This window comes from Toxotes jaculatrix, chromosome 2 (assembly GCF_017976425.1).
Source record: "Toxotes jaculatrix isolate fToxJac2 chromosome 2, fToxJac2.pri, whole genome shotgun sequence".
NCBI classification, from domain to species: Eukaryota; Metazoa; Chordata; class Actinopteri; family Toxotidae; genus Toxotes; species Toxotes jaculatrix.
Window position 1 is genome coordinate 10,455,043 of NC_054395.1, and position 17,153 is coordinate 10,472,195.

The 17,153-nt window shown below is 39.8% G+C and overlaps 1 protein-coding gene across 1 annotated transcript in view; it reads right to left on the bottom strand.

Moving 5' to 3' along the window:
* Positions 1-276: 276 nt before the first annotated feature.
* Positions 277-17,153, bottom strand: part of LOC121188932 (guanine nucleotide-binding protein G(I)/G(S)/G(T) subunit beta-1) — a 35,855-nt gene continuing 18,978 nt past the window's right edge. Inside the window, exons 2-11 of the mRNA XM_041048881.1 lie at positions 13,140-13,246; positions 12,185-12,223; positions 11,850-11,956; positions 8,289-8,352; positions 7,439-7,601; positions 5,925-5,991; positions 5,333-5,534; positions 4,892-5,108; positions 2,009-2,124; positions 277-1,196 (exon numbers count right to left, since the gene is read on the bottom strand). Of these exons, the coding sequence (XP_040904815.1) occupies positions 2,018-2,124; positions 4,892-5,108; positions 5,333-5,534; positions 5,925-5,991; positions 7,439-7,601; positions 8,289-8,352; positions 11,850-11,956; positions 12,185-12,223; positions 13,140-13,196 (1,023 nt within the window). The 5' untranslated portion in view covers positions 13,197-13,246 and the 3' untranslated portion in view covers positions 277-1,196; positions 2,009-2,017. The remainder of the gene's footprint in view (positions 1,197-2,008; positions 2,125-4,891; positions 5,109-5,332; positions 5,535-5,924; positions 5,992-7,438; positions 7,602-8,288; positions 8,353-11,849; positions 11,957-12,184; positions 12,224-13,139; positions 13,247-17,153) is intronic.

Consider the following 17,153-nt stretch of genomic DNA (forward strand, 5'->3'; position numbering starts at 1 on the left):
AACATTGATTTATACAACATGTCATTCACAGAGTAGTAACTGCATTTCCAAGCACGGAATGGGCACCTCTGTTAAAAGAGAAACGTCCGGATTGCAACCGGGCTAAAGTGGAGGTACTTCCTACCCGACCAAATCACATCACCGGTCCCAACCACGGGCAACAGAAACCAGGGAAAACAAAACTAAATTAAAGGAGAAAAAAAATGAATAAAAAAGGGGTCGGGGTGGATTATGATCCGATGGGTTAATCTTCATTTAATTATTCTACACTGTCGCCAGACAAAAAGGTGTAAGAATGGTTAAAATGGTTTTTTTTTTTTTTGTTGTTTTTCGTTTTAAAAACGAGCATTCATTATCATAAACAGCATGTGCTTGGTTAGTTAACTTTTTTTTTCTTTAGACATTATTCTATATATGCAAAGTTTAATTTTTGTGCAAACAAAGATTTGTGGACTACACTGGAAAAAAAAGAAACAGTAAAAGTATCATGGGACTAAATATACAGAAGGGCCAGAAGTGGCTTGAGGACTCCCTGTTGAAGCTCAATTCTCTCGCTTTGTTCTCCAGTGGGATAAAGCTGGATTTAAAATGACATGATCTGGAGGTTCCTTTAGTTTTCAACTTAAAAACATTCGCTAAAATGTGTAAAGACTAAGAAATAAAACAAAGCTTTGATCCTCATTTTAAACATTAACTGACAGTTCACTGTTCTACTTATCTTTAACAAAAAATAATAATGAAAACAACAAAGAAACAAAAATAAACATGGCCAAAAAGCTATTAAGAGTTAGATCACTGTCATGTAAATAACCTTCACTCAGACCTGTGTATAATGAGGACGCAGGACACGTTTGCTTGGTGGTGGCGGCAGCGGTGGTGGGGCATTTGTATTTTCACTTACTACAATACCAGACCATGGTCATGGGAGGAATGCACAATTTTTCCCTCCGTTCCATTTAGAAACCTCTAAATTCCTCAAGCTTTTTTTTTTTCTTTTTTCGTAGCTGAATGAGTGACAGACAATTGTGCTCTTTTAAATGAGAAGGAGAGAGAGAGAGAGAATTTTTGCCCTTGATAGTTTTTTGGGGTGTTTGGAGTCAGTATCATGGAGTTTTTGAAAAGATTGGATATGCAATAAAATTGAACATTGTGATGTTGGAATGGTGTTCCACTCAACTTTGGAGTCCGGGTGCCATCTGAAAAGAAAAACTGTGTTATTTGATTATCATTACTCAGCAATATTACTCATTCCCCAAACAACTGTAAAATGATTCAATCAAAAGTTGAAAACACTTTAAATTCAGTGAAATTTAACACCCTTCAGGTAAGATGATCACTTTATGGTTCATATGTTGCACCTTCATTCCCAACCCCCAGATGGCAGTAAATGCAAACACTAGATGAGGCTGCATGCTGTTACTAAACCATGACTGTTAATGTTTTCACACATGCAGAGCAACCCTGATCCTACACATTAACTGAAGGAGCTGTTTGAGAGAACGCAAATGAGCTGGACCGGACTTTACCCTGTCAGTTCATGTAATGTTTGACTGAATCATAATTTTAATTAATTGGTAATTGTCCTGAGAATTCACAGTGAGCGTGTTTATGATGTTTCTGTCATGCAACTGGCACGAAACGGAAAGAATACAAAAACATCCGAGAGTGAAGTTTACACAAAGATGCCAACGAAAATGTCAAACTGGAGAGACGACGAGATTTAGGAACTTCTGTAAGTAAAGGCTAACGCCGACATGGTCAGACAAATTCAAGGAACGATGGGAGACGCGGTTGTTTACTATCTAAACAAAATACTGTAATTTCTGCAGCATATTTCTTGTGTAGAAATGCCACCAATCTCTTATTGTGTGCTACATGTGTGAGAGGGAAACTCCAGACAATGTCCACAGAATCAGGTCCACAAATTGTCTGGAGTTGATCTAAGAAAATGGCTTCTGACAGCCATCCACTCTTTCTCACTAGTAAACCAGCCTCTCGGTTCATTTACCTTCAGATTCTAGTTCCAGATCTTGAGGAAGCTGTCCCAGGACCCTGTTGCCACCGCCATGCCATCGTCGGTCACGCCCAAGCAGCTCACTCGGTTATCATGACCAGCCAGGACACCTACAAAGACAGCATAGGCTGAGACACAGCAACAACCCTGTTCTGTCTGGATATCACATGCTAGGTTCGACTTGGCTATGAAGACCGAATTACCGGACATCAGCAAATACTGTAAGTGACAAAACAGTTTCATAATTTACTACACTAATGACATGTCTGTGGAAAAACCCATACTGATTTGTAAAAGGTGAAAAAGGTTTCGGGGCAGTATCTCCCGATACTTGCCTGCCTGACGTGTTTTAGTTGTTTAAAACCACAAAGAGCCGCACAGATTCCAAATGACAGTGGCTGAGCTGATAATCAATATTTCACCCACCAATGGATCAAATGCAGGTGTGTGTGTGTATTGTATCTGAAATAGCCTGCTCAGATGTGGCCCTCCTCTGATCCTGATCCCACTATGGAGTCGATAGCTGTAAAGTATTCATGCCTCCACAGGGGCTCCTCACTGCTGGAGCAGGTGACACTGCTCTTCCTGATGTATATTAATACCTTTTATACTCTGGCAAATTAATAAAGGAAGGAAGGAATGAGGGAAGGAAGGAAGGAAGGAAACAATAGATCCTCTTCTGTTTTGACTCATACAGACACACTATCAATATCAAACTGCTAGAGTCAAAATGGGCCCGAGAGAAGTTGCTTCCTGCTCAGTAGTTTGTTAAATATATAAATCCTGTGGGCACAATCCCATCTGCAGGCACTTAAGATGCCAAAGTACTAATATTTACATAAAACCAAAAATGCCAACACAACAACCACACCTGTATATTGAACTATATACATACTCGGCAGCGATGTCTGATCTGCTGCTCCTTAGTAAAGTCCTAAGCTGAAGTCTAAGTAATGACAAGAAGGGGTACTGCATACTGCAAAATGGCAACCACCAATAAAGAAGTCTCTTCCTGTGTAAATAAATTCAATGTCACATTGGCAAAGTGACAATATTATTCATCTTGCATTTTGGACCAATTTAAAGGAAGGTTAGCATCTTAAATTTAGTCTATAAAACCACAAACTCCTCCAGCTCTGCTCTTGTAATCTAAGTGGCCAATGTGTTTTCCACAACACACCTTTTAAACAGAAAAGGTATGTACAGGGGCTAGAAACAAGTATCAGGTCTGTGACAGTGTAAACAGAAATTTTCAAGTGATGCCACAAGCCTTGGACTGGATTAGTGTTTTAACTCCGACCTTCTGCTTACATAAGTCTCACAGACCCTGGTGCTGAGAAGAACCCCTGTGGCACGGTGCTGGAGTTGTGCATTTGGACTGATGCATGATGTTTCATTTGCACCAAACATAGTGCTCAGTATGATGGCCAAAAAGCTAACTTTTGTCTGATCACACTATAAATTTTCTTCCGCTTTCTTTCCCAGTTTTTCAGAGTTGCCTTCGAGCAAGCACTAGTCCACATGTCATGTGAGTTTTTTAAACAAGCATAAAGCTGCAACTTGTGAAGCAGCCAGGCAAGAGACGTTGTATAATTGTGTCTCCCATCGCAGCCATGGAGCCCTGCAGCTCCTTCACAGTGTCCACAGACCTCTTGGTGATTGGCTGCATTCTGAAGTATATTCAGTGCGTTTAAAGATTGTCTTATATCCTTTGCCTTTGGTATTACTTGATTTACTTTTCACAACTGTTCAGCTGCCTTCGTGGTGTAGTTTCTAACAGGAAATCATCAACTAACAAGATGTATAACTGTCCAAATACATCTGTGTAAAATCAAGAATTTATGGTCACGCTATGTTAAAGTCCAGATAAAGGCACTGTATAACACAAAATGTGCATATTAGAATAAACTAACTTATCCAAACGCATTTTAGAATAACAGTTATACTTATCACAATAAACTGAATTGCACATCTCAGCTCTGGGGCTTTAAATATCAGGTTGTACAGGGAACAGGGAATTAGTAAGACTTTCATCAACAATAAAACCAAACACACAGCTGTGTTTCATTTGTGTCAGTCTTGCATGTTTAATGAAACAGACTGTGTCAGTCTTCTGTACTTTATCTACTTTATAATTTATAATGAGCAACTGGTGTCAGCAGTCTAAATGGCATCAATAAATACTTTAAGTACTATATCTTTAGTCAAACTGTGATATATAGATTATTAATTATTGATCTGTTTCAGTGAATAAATCAAAATCTTTCTTATATATCAGTGGAACAACTATTAAAAATCAGGCACTGGTCAGTCATGTCGTCCACCTCTGAAATGACTGAGGTTTGATACCTGACAAGAACTTGTCCAAATTGATGCATTGAGCTAACCATAAATTTGATGTGTCCTTCTGATGACATTCATGATGACCCCACCAGCCACTAACTGTAGTTAAGCATATATCTTAGAGCGGGGCTCAACTTCAAAGCTACAAAGGTGGAGGGTGACTGAAACCTGACTGAGCATCTCTGACTGAGCTGACAGTGAAGCCTGCTGGTTAATCAGAGAGCTGAAATTGCTGCCACTGTCATGGAACAGACCCACAAATATTGACTTCATGACATATGTGGCCAATTAGCCTATAAAACTTGGAAGTGGAAACTACATCATCAGTTGTTGGTTTTTAACAGTCTTACAGTGTTTACTACAGGCGTTGCTAATTCACCTAAAATAGGTTTTGCGTCCAGTGTCTGTCAGATATGTTTTTGATGTGGCAACAAAAAAGAAAAGTGTCTCTGTATGGTTTTTTTTTGTTTTTTTGCATGGAGAAGTCTGTCAGGGCAGCCTTTTCCTTCAGCTCAGCCCTGTTTGGTGCCTTACCTGCACGGTCGGCCTTCAAAGTGTCCCAGACGTTGCAGTTGAAATCATCGTAGCCGGCCAGCAGTAGGCGGCCACTCTTGGAGAATGCCACGGAGGTGATACCGCAGATGATGTTGTCATGTGAGTAAACCATCAGCTCCTGGTCAGCACGCAGGTCAAACAGCCGGCAGGTAGCATCGTCTGAGCCCGTGGCAAAGGCGTTGCCATTGGGGAAGAACTGCACCAAAGGTCAAAGGAGATTTTTCAGTGTCAATACCTTTGTACAAGCATCCTTTGCTTTAGATTTAGATCAGTGTGATTACATTTATTGTCCTGAATTTGTGTGACAAATAGCCACAACTTTTTCTATGCTATTGGTCACTTAAAAGCATAAATATGAGGCACAAAAACATTTTTTCAGAGATTGTGTGTGTGTGTGTGTGTGTGTGTGTGTAGCCTTACGCAGATGGCGTTGATGTCTGACTCGTGGCCAGTGAAGGTCTGTCGGCACATTCCTTCTCTGATGTCCCAGAGCTTGGCTGAGGCATCGCAGGCTCCAGACACAAACAGCCTGGTGTCGGGTGCCAGAGAGAGACTCATGACATCACCGGTGTGACCAGCGAATGTAGTTGTCTGCTGACCAGTCTCAATGTCCCACAGAGCACTGCAAGGAAGTGGAACAAACACTGTCACATTACAGCTGCAAAACACAAAACAATATCTGGAGTCATTCCAGAAGCAAACTGACTGATCCATGACGTGACGCTGGTGAACATGTGAAGTCTATCCAATCCTAAAGACCCAACACTTGTGGTTTAGATTGGCTTAGTTTTAAAAGGTAGCTCTTTACTAGACAGTGTTGGCTTTGATCTGGGAAACTGATATTGCTATTGTTTCCATAAATATTGCTGACAACCATAAAAACGTACATGCAATGGACTACAAATATATGATATCCCTGCAACTAACATTATATTTGAAATTTCAATGAAGTGCTATTAAAGAGTAATTTTTGAGGTATCAAACTTGCATTGGTTGCAGTATCACAACTCACCAGGTGGTGTCTCCAGAGCTGGTGACAATCTGGTTGTCATCCAGGAAGCGACAGCAGGACAGGTAACCTGTAAGGAATCAAACACACTGATTAAAAAACTCATTTATAATGGACCGTCTCTTCTATTAATATTAAGAGGTACAGGCCTCATTTCCTTACTGATTGCACAGAGAAAGAAATCTTATTCCAAACTGTCATCACACACTCTGAAAACAATATGTTTTTCTGGATGTGGGGGAGGATGAATCGACTAATTTACTACCAGAAACAAAAGAAAAAACAAAAAGCTGTAGGGCATCTAATGGGTCATGACTTGCTTCCATAGTTCATCCTTTCCTAGTCGGCAGAGTGTATGTACCCCTCCCTATAGCGAGGGAACTAGAACTAAAATGCTGACACACTTCCTGCATCATGTGACACTGATCAGATGAATGCTCCTTGCCTAAGAGCTCAACACTTTCATTAGTTTGAGCTGGGATATGGCTCAACCAGCTCCTGTTTTTATAGAGACACAGACACACCATGTGACATGCATCTTTTAGATGTGAAAATAATTAAGTACATGAGGTTCACAGAAAAAAACTGAACTTACTGTATATCAGCTAATAACAGAATGTCTTACTGGTTGGTTGTCTAAAGAAGGACTTAAGGAAATATATGCAAAATGCTCAGTCCAGGTTAAGTGTTCCATCCTTACAACCTGACAGAAGCTAAATTTCCTCAGTTTTGCAAATTAACAGTGATGGGTATAATAAGTTCTCCTACCAAAGAAAAAGACACTTTAAATCTTCAGTTTAAAATGCAACCTAAAAATGCAGAGATTGAGTGCTCTGTCATGTCTGTCATTTTGTACCTGTTTTGTCCTTTAGGTATCCTTTTGTATAAAGCAGTGCACATGCGCTGGGTGAACATGATCATGCTGAACACTGTCTATTGATGTTTGACATTTTCCAGTTATTTCTCACTGTCATTCAAGCAAAGCTCACATGTGTAGATTTAACATTAATTCATTAAAATGAAATATTTTGTTTAGAATTTGCTTTAAGTCCTATGTACTTTATTAATCCCCCCAAAGGGATTAATAAAGTATATTCTATTCTATTCTATTCTATTCTATGTAGCGTTTCTGCTCAGCAGAGTATGAAGAGTAAATCTCAGCAGTGCCTGCTGAATGGGACCAATATGGAGAATTTCATATTCCTGAATGAAGAACTAGTCCAAGGCTGTGTTTTTGTTGCTGCTGACTGAGGGCCTGGTCTGTGATGCCTGAAACCTAACCATGTTACCTGACATTTCACAGTTAGCCACAACTTAAATTAGATCATTTTCCTCCATGTCAAAATGTTTTCTAATAAACACAATTTTTTCAAACTGCAGACTAATTCTGTGGGAAACACTTAATAGTAGATGTTGAGTACATCAGTACAAATGTGAATGATTGACACATCTGACCTTGAAAAAATCCTGGGACTGATGGGTAAATGGGAACCTGCTAATGGATGTGTCCAGCTCACCTGTGTGTCCAGCCAGCTCGCGGCTGACACGCACATTTCCCTCACGGGTCTTCAGGTTGTAGATGGAGCAGATGTTGTCCAGGCCTCCGCAGGCGACATAGTTCCCAGAAGGGGCATAAGCGCACGTCATCACCCAGGAGGAGCGCAACGGGATGGCGTGGACCTGGAAGAGAGGAGGGAAGATTTAATATTAGATAGTATGCAGTGACAGATGGGAGAGGGAGGGGAGGGCATGTGACAAAGTCTGTCCGCAATATTAACTTAACCTTTCAAGGGCACAGTGCCCAGTATAAATAGCATTACTTGGCACCCTCAGATACTTGTGAATTGTTTTCTAATGAACTGAGCATTTTGTTAATCTAAATAAAACCAGGTGCCAGAAATGTGGGAGTTATGATTATTTCTGACTTAAGCTTGATTAACAGGCAAAGATGCTTCAATGGTTCACCTGTCAACAATTCACCAAACCAAGTCATTGGCTTTTCTTGTTCCACAGCCGTATCAATGTAAACTGGAATTATTACTGGTCAGAGTCAATACACACACTGCAAACGAATATGCTTGAACACACACATTCTTGTTTTACTATGTTCGTGGGGACCAGTCATTGATATAAAGCTTTCACAGCTATATAAACTTGTTGAGTTTAGCATTTTGAGTGCCCAGAAAGCTGAGGGGCCTCACAAATATAGTGGGCTCATGAATGACACCATGAATACAGTAAAACAAGGCCACATACACATAAAAGCTAAACAAACAGCATGCAACTTTTATTTCTTCAAAAAGTACAAATAAACACGAGTATTACAGGCAACTCAGATTGTTTCAGTTCATTGGGATATTATGTTACCTTGTTTGTGGTGTAGCTGTCCCAAATAATGAGTTTGCCGTCCTGGGAGGCACTGACCAAAAGCCTGATGAAAAGAAAGATAAGACAGCTCAAACGACAGAACAATTTAAACTGACCAGCCCCTTCACACAGCAAGAAGAATGACAATATATAATAAGTTATTGGTCTAATTCTGACAGATATGTTTCTGTATGCATTTGTAAAATACTGGTATTTAATTCCTGCCATTTGTGACCATCACTAATGAAAGTAACAGTGATGGTCACACAACATGATAGAATTGTTAATTAATTCTATCTGAATATATTACTGAATATATGTGAAATTACATTGCAGCAAGTGTTTGGCTAGTATCCGTAGTGGGTGTCCACTGTAGGAACTGGAGCCTCGTCTTTGTCCTGCTGTACTGTACAACAATAACCTACCCTTAAACTCAGCACCTTTACCTCACAGTTACTGTTTCAATGTAAACACAATGTGCTGGAGTACGGAGTCAACACACAGCCTGTACTACATGTTGTATGGGGTTTGCAGTACCTTCATGTGCTTTGTTTTAATGATTATGAGTATTTTTTGTTATGAGGCAAAAGTAGAACAATGTATTTTTCTAGGAGTGAACATGACAACAATCCAGGTCAGATGATCAAATGGTCCAATTTGCTGTCTATATAGGTATATGCAGAGATAAGGGGTTTGTAGGAGGTCCATCATGGAAGCCAAATGATGTGACGTATTACAAGGATGTGAACAGACTTTTGTCTGCTGTGCAGAGTCTTCTCCAACCTTTTAGAAAACAAAAACTGCAAAAACCACAAAAGTGAATTAAAAAAAAACATGGACTGACTAATGAACAACACCATGTTGTATAGAGTATGCACAGCAACATGTTTGATAATGAATTTAAAAGCTTTTAATCCAGCACCTGTATAAACGATAAATGCGGCACAGCATTATTTTGAAGCTGCTGCTGCATCAACATCATTATTACAGAGAATGGACAGTGCTAATCCTAAAAATGACTGATCCAGAGACGTGAGGCATACTGATTAATTTCTGTGTAATTCTAATACAGTGTAAATGACTTATTTACTTTCAATATATCATGTGCCTCAAAAACACAGCCATAAGAACTTGCATGATAAATACAGTTATCATTACAATCCATGTTTATGCCTCCTAGAGAGGGCTCTCAGGTATCTCTGTGGCTGCGCTATCTGGGTGAATCCACCAAGAGTAACCACAGTGATGGTCCCAACGCACAGAGGAAGAGGAAAAGGGGTGAACACACCAAGGCCTGCTGGGAGTATGCAAATCTTAACTACCAGGCTGGCAGGAACGCGCTCAAATGTGCACACTCCACAGATAATAAGCCAGGGACAGAATGGTTTGCACTGGGAATTCTAGTCCAGAAGAAAATGAAGTACCATCTTCCCGGCCCTAAAGTGAACACATTAAACTGAAATAATCAAAGCTCATGATGATGCCAGAAGCGGCAAAATGTCCTAACTTCAGATCAGAGTCCACATTCACTTCCGGTGCAATGCCAGAGCGCGAGGGTGTCAGCTAGGAGGTGATGATGCAATGCTTTGAGGTGCTTACTTTCTAGAGCTCTGACTTCAGCAGAGCTGGCAACAGACACCCAGTGTTTTAACAGATGAATGTGTTGCAAAGAAAGATGCCTTTATTGGTCTTATTTGCAATTTCCCCTGATCATTTTTAAAACTGAACAAAAACCCAGTTTTTATTTCATAATGAAACTGTGTTGTTCATTCACCAGCACTGTTTGAATAACTGTGTCTAACTGTTGTCTAAGTGATGGCCTGTACTTTTTTTGTTAAGCTGAAGTGGAGGAGCATAAATATATTTTAAAAAAAATTCTCTCTGTTAAATTCATTGGAGTTGTGTTTTTTTAGGTATCATATAAATATCTGCAACAGATGTTTATATGAAGAAATTACTAAATATTGAATTCTTAAGTCTAAACCCAAGATTGATTTTAAAAATCGTGTTAATTCCAAACCCTATTCATATAAGGAAACTGTAACAAGATCAAGCCATAAAATCAACAAAACCAAGCACAACTGTTGGTTCAACTGTGGTTATGAAGAAATCTTTTTATGTGGGACATGAGTTATGACTCACTGATTTCATGAGGATTGAGGTTTTTTAGTTCTACATTCAAGCTCCAGTTTAGGCCAATACACAGTACTACTGTACCAAGCTTTTAGTAAAACCTCACTTTTGTCTATCTGAAACCAATGTTTGTAATGTCTGACTTCTCACGTGGACTGAAATAAAACCAGAGAGCAACAAAGCAGCTCTTCCCTTGACAGATTAGAGCAGTGATTTGGCTCCAGTTATTGAGTAATGATGGGCACTGAATGCAAACCTGTCACATGTCAAATTAGGTGCTCACATCAAAGTTATTTGTGGAGAGGATGTCACACTATCAGGATGATCAGCACTAACAATGCATTGTATAGATGTCAAAGCAATGGTGCCACACCCAACTAAAAGCTTTTGTTTCTCTTTTCATTTGACATTGTGGCCATGAAAAAGTAAGTTTGGGCTACCAAAAATAAAGCACACAGCTGTTGTAACTGTCATAAAACAACTACAAATCTTTGTGTCTTAAAGGCATTTTAAGTTTTATGAGGCACATATTTGTGTAGTTGTGGGGTCCATTTTAGTCAATATACGATTGGCTAATGAAGGGAAGTGGAACTAACTGATGGGCTTCTTTCTCAGGCTTTTGGAAACCCACCCCATCTCTGTCACGGCTAAAAATAACAGACTTAGCCTAGACTATAGGTCAAAACATCTTCATGTGACCTTCTTTCTGGGTGGCTGAATCTCAGCAGGTAGTCTAATAAATACCCCAACTCCTCTGGGAGGTGAAACATTAACAGATGAAACAAACAAACAGGAAGAGCTGACAGTGGGTAAACACAGTGGTAGACTTTTCTTGGGTATATAACTGGGAAGATGATGAGGTGACATAGCAGTTTGCAATGGCCTCTCTGTGGACTGACGCACACCAGCACCACAGTGATTAAGTTGTTGGTTGCTGAGGTGAGAGGTGTGTACAACTCTAGGGAAAACGGTTTTATGTGAAGTGAGAAGTGTTGTTTCATCTGCCATGGCTATCAGCCTCAACACAGCTCTGACAAAGGCTGACTCCATTTTGAGTATTTTCCCTACCCACATACCCCACCCCCAGTGCACACAAACACAGCAGACATAACCACACAACACATAAGACACACTCAAAGACAGAGTGATGAATGTGCGTTAGACAGAAAAAATGCATTATCTATTATCCTACTGTTGAATTGTAAGAAAACGGAATATGTTCATCTGACAGATTGATGTGGACAGATGTAAAGTAAAAGATTTGTTTTTGGATGCAAGAATGAACTATTGTGGAAGGTCAGGATTTGACAAGAACCCTCAGGAGAAGGAACTAGCATAAAGACAGTCAAGCATGGGTTGGTTGAGGGGGCCTAGGCTGTTGGGATGAAATATTTAGTTAATGGACAGAACAGAGTTGAATGAGATTACCTCGAGTCAGTGCCCCAGTGCATGGCATAGATTTTAGCCAGATGCCCCCTCAGTGTCCGTCTAGTGCGCATCTGAATTCGGCCAACAGGGTCGATGTTAGCTGTGATCTAAACAAGGTTAAGATCAGAGAGAAAAAAAATCTCGGTGAGACCGCTATAAATTTCTCTGCTGAAACATCAACTTAGTAAGGTGGTAAAAGAATGCAGGCTGCCAATCATGTGTTAACACCACCCAGCTAAACATCGAAGCTGATTTTAGTTTATTTTGTAATATGTTATCATAGGTAAACAATAAACAATGGTCAGTTAAGATGATAACATAAACGTGTTTCTTACCTGAGACAGGGTAGCATCCGCACACGCTTTCCTGGCATCCTGAAACACAACATTCCAGTCGAGTTAGTTAGTTAGTGTTTCAGACCACTATCTCTTCCCTTTTAGTTGAACATCAGTGATTCAGCAGGGCTGCCTCGCAAACCTGAAAACCTTTAGAGGACCAACCAACAAACCAGATTTACTTCAATAGCACTAACTACTGAAAAAGCACAGTTTTTGTGCTGGTAATAAAATTAACATATTACTGATCCATTATGACAAATACATGCATAACATGTACAACTGACATCATATTGTTATTCAGACACCAGTCACGATTAAATCAAAGCATTACATCACAATTCAACAGTAAATAAATAAATGTGTGTTATCAGCTTAATAGCACTGTGGAAAAAAAAATTACAGCATGTAAACTTTGCATCCTGTAACAGAACCCTAAAAACTAAGAGGATTCTCACTTGGTTGCATATCACTATAATGATGTTAATGAGAACCCTGATGGTTTTAACTTAATGCTGTAGCAATCATCTGTGAAATGTAGTATAGTGGCTCATGATGGAATCCCATGGCTGTCTTTGGTGGTTGATTTACAGAATTACAGGCAATGGCTGCAGTGAATATGTTCATTTAACCCAATGTCCCTGTACCTGTACAACGCCAAACACTTAACTTATACAGACCAGTGTTTTGAAGTAAGTACCATTTTTACCCAGCAGGCCAAATCTGATTTTAAAAAAAAAACTTCTTTTACTACAACTTTATAATGTCAACATTAATGGAGAACCTTCAGAATGGGAAGCATCTCAGCGAGAAAAGTCTGTTTTTATCAACACTGATGTGAAATACCAGTCTCTGGAGCACACAAGGCAATGGACAAAATGCCAATCTGTATTTGTAAACTAAGGGGGGGAATACAACAAAAAACAGGGAGACCTGAGGACCGTGAAGGACTTACTCTGATCTGGTTCTTGAGCTGCTCAGCCTCCTGGCGTAGCTGATCCAGTTCACTCATTTTCCTCTGCTAATGGTGTGCTTCGCTCCGCCGCCTAGACTCTTGCTGATCTGGAGGAGACAAGAAATGAAAGGCTCAAAATACATACCACGAACAGCTCATTTCTTATTTCTAGCAATAGACAAACTGTACTATTGAGTAACTTGTGCTGCTGACTTTTTACTCTGAACCAGAGTGCACCAAGTCGCATGTAAGACACTGGCCAAAATGTTAAGACATTATGTGCTTTCTTCCACAATGATTTTATGGACATGGTCACTTCAACAAAATGCAGCTGAGAATCACACAGTGTCTCTAAAATCCAATATGTAAGGCCCAGACAAAGTCGCAGTGAATCAGCCCAACACTTTCTAGACAGCTCAAGACTTGTCCTTGCCAGCTTGAAACTGTTACCTAGCAACAAGCACTAGGCAGCTACTTTAGGCTTAAGATAACAATTTTGAGGATGATGTTGAATTTGTTCTCTCCCAAAATACAGCAAACCCTTGGGTAAACATCTGGCCACACTAAGCAGCTGATAACCATTACTGAACAGCCAAGGCTAAAATAAATAATAAATTTAAAAATTAAAAAAACAAAAAAATCCACTTGACCATAACGCACCCCCCTAATGACTGTCAAAACTAAGGATCAAGAATCCAGATATCAAGAAAGCGGTGAGGCAGACCAAAAGACCAGCTTGGGTTTTGGTGCACGACTGGAACCCCACGGAGCTCAGTTGATGGGCAGGGTCTACAGAAGCTGTCAATGCTCTGGCCTCTGGACTCTAAACTCTCCTCCAATGTCATCCCTGTAATCCTGGGACACAGTTGATTCAGCTCCTCCAGCCAAATCCGGTTAAGACAAAACCTGCTGATGATCCTAAAAGCAGTGGCTATCCCGCTGACCCCAATCCTCTGGTTGACGCTCTTAACCCTGACACTTTCACTCTCCATAGAGAGAAGACAAATTCTACTTAAAAGAAAAATACTACTGTACACTTAGACAGTTACAAAGTGTGGTTTAAAGGCTTCTCTGCATCCTTGACACTGATGCATGAGAGACTGTAGGTTGTACAATCATTACTACCTAACGTGCCCATGTAAGTCACAGCAAGTCAGCAGATAAAAGTTTCCAATGAAACGGTTAACTCCGGGATGATTCATAATTTCATCGTCCATTTCCAGTGAAGTAAATTAAGACATTGTCTTCCTTTGATGCTCTCTTCTCTCACTCATTCAAGGACCAATTATCCTCACAAATTTTAAAACTAAATTTCATTACAGGAAATAATTTATGTGAGATCACTGCCTATCTGTCAAATAAAAGGTAACTACAGTATCATTCGTAATGTAAAAAAACTTTACCTCCCTGTTTCTCTGGGTTTCGATATAGGTCCTTTGTCCTGGGGAGTGTCGAGACCTTCTGAATGAATACCTTATCCTTCAAGCGCCTGACATCTCCGTAGCTACCTGCCACCTGATTGGCCAGTGCTGATAAATGGGTCTGCATCTAAGCAAGGCGCCTTAACACCCTAATCTTGGTGATAAAAATGTCTCATGGTAATATCACTGGCTAATTCTTGTCTCAGCTCTCCGTGTAACAGGTAATGAAACCAACTGGCGGTCTTATCAGCAAAAAAGCTATAAGCAGGTCAGCAGATTTTTACCAAACTGTAAAATATGAACATTTGAACAAGGTGAATTAGCCAAGGATAGGTTCCTCTGACTGACAGTCGTTATGTTCGGTTGATTCAAATACTTCACTATATGAGTAACTCAACAACATTTCTACTGCTGATAATTCTGTCCTTCATGTCTAAATTATTACAGAATTTACAGCTAGAGTAACTTTGCCCCTAAAGCGCAAAGTTTGTTTCCATTTTCTGTTTGTCTCATTCTCTGTTTTTACCTAAATCATTTATTAAAATGCCACTGACAGGCATAATTGCACATTGCTGACACCATTAAGCTCATTATAGGGATGGTAAAGCATTGGCAGTAAGTAGTATGCATTTTTGTCAGATTTAGCACTTAACACTCAGGCATTGCTTTTACATTTTGTTGAACACCTAAGAAGTATTGTCTCATGCTGTCTCAGTTCTTAGGCGTTCTTTGTAAACCTTTCCCCAATTCTGCAAAGGGCCTCTGATCCTGCTCCCCATACATATTTGTTCCCCATATAGTGCTTTACTGTTCCCCATACATATTTGTTACACATGTGGCCTGGGAACTATGGGGGTGGAGTCTGCATTGCTAGACGATGCTGACTGGTCACACAAGCCTTGTGGCTGCTACAACATGTGAGCAGCATCCATTCTGTCTGCGAGCAAGCACTGGCTGTCCCGGCTTTAACTGACAATGCCACAGAGGACACAACCGGTACATCCTTTGCAGGCCTCTGTGGGCTACTAACTTGTTAAATGAAGTGTTCAGGCAACCCTTGTCAATTTGTCTCAAAATACATAACCATGTATATTTACCAGGTACTTCATTTGGTTTGTCATTACTCACAATAAAATAAATCACAAAACCATACCAATAAAAGAGTGGACTACAGGATGTTGAAAAAAAAGGGAAGCCATACATAAACTTTACTTAGCTATTGCTCCTGCATAAATGACAGGAAGACTAAAATACGACTGAAACATCTATATTTTTATGGCCTCCAGGTTTTGTCAATGGTTCATTCTGACATAAGCAAAGAGGTAAAGTGAGTAGGTCAAGATGGGCAATTCCACTATGGCTACTATGCTTTATGATGTGTTAAATTTCATTAATAACATTAACAGTAACCTACGGGTTCAGACGAGGGGTTGGTCGATTACTGGCCAGGCTGATAATCAGATCAGACATTCATCATTTTTCCAATTATTGGGATTATCAATTTGTCAGACCGATTGCTGACTGAACTTGATGCAGCCATGTGTCTCTGAAAGGTTACTGCTTGCAGCCTGGCTTAGTGTCCCGCCTGCAGCATTATTGGACTGGTTATACATCATGAGTAAATGGCCAATCAACATGGTATTTGTAGGAAAAAGGAATGCAGAGAGGGAGACAGGGAAGACGAGAAGCTGTTTTTTTTTTCCAAAAGTAAAAATGCCATTTTTGCTTAAACTGCAATATCATTGCAATTGATCTAAATAAAATGATCTATGTCTATGATGACAAAACCAGTTTGAGTTTTTGTAGACTGACGCAACTTGAAAAAAGAGACATTGGTAAGCTATTTTTCAAGGATTTTATTCAGTCGAGGTCAAAGCCATGGCTTTTAAATCTTTACACACCCAAGTACCCGCATTATGCACTTCGTTGCTATAAAAGACGGCTAACTCACATTTGTTAAGTTATTCATGTGGTTATATTTTTGTGTAACATCACTGCAAATGCAACCTGAGATAGCTAGTGTTTGTACTATGGTAACTATATTACCGTTCTTGCTTCAGACTGTGGCTCAGTTTCAGTGCTCTTAGACCTCAGTGCAGCATTTGACAGAACTGATCACCACATTTTACTAGATTGTCCAGATAAAGTTATACTGGTCTCACTGATATTACTCTCTCCTGCTTTAGATCATATTTAACTGACAGCTCTCACTTTGTTTTACATAACTGTTCATCAGACCACACTAAATTTGGTTATAGTGTGCCACTAGGATCTGTGCTTGGCCCTTTTCTCTTCTGTTTACATGTTGCAGAAATCAAACAATGGAAGCCATCTAACTTCCTACTTCTGCTGAGAAAACTAAAATGCTAGATCTTGGTCTAAAGCAGACTGGAAACAAATTCAGTGATCTCACTCTGAGCTTAGCTGGTTCCACAATTTCACAAAGCCCTAAAATTAGAAATCTCTGTGTACTATCTGAATTTTTCCATTTACGAAATGTAAATGGACATAGCTGATGCTGAAAAATTTGTTCATGCACTGTCTCATCTAGGCTTGGCTAGATCTGACTTTAAGATTCTACTTGTAACTTATA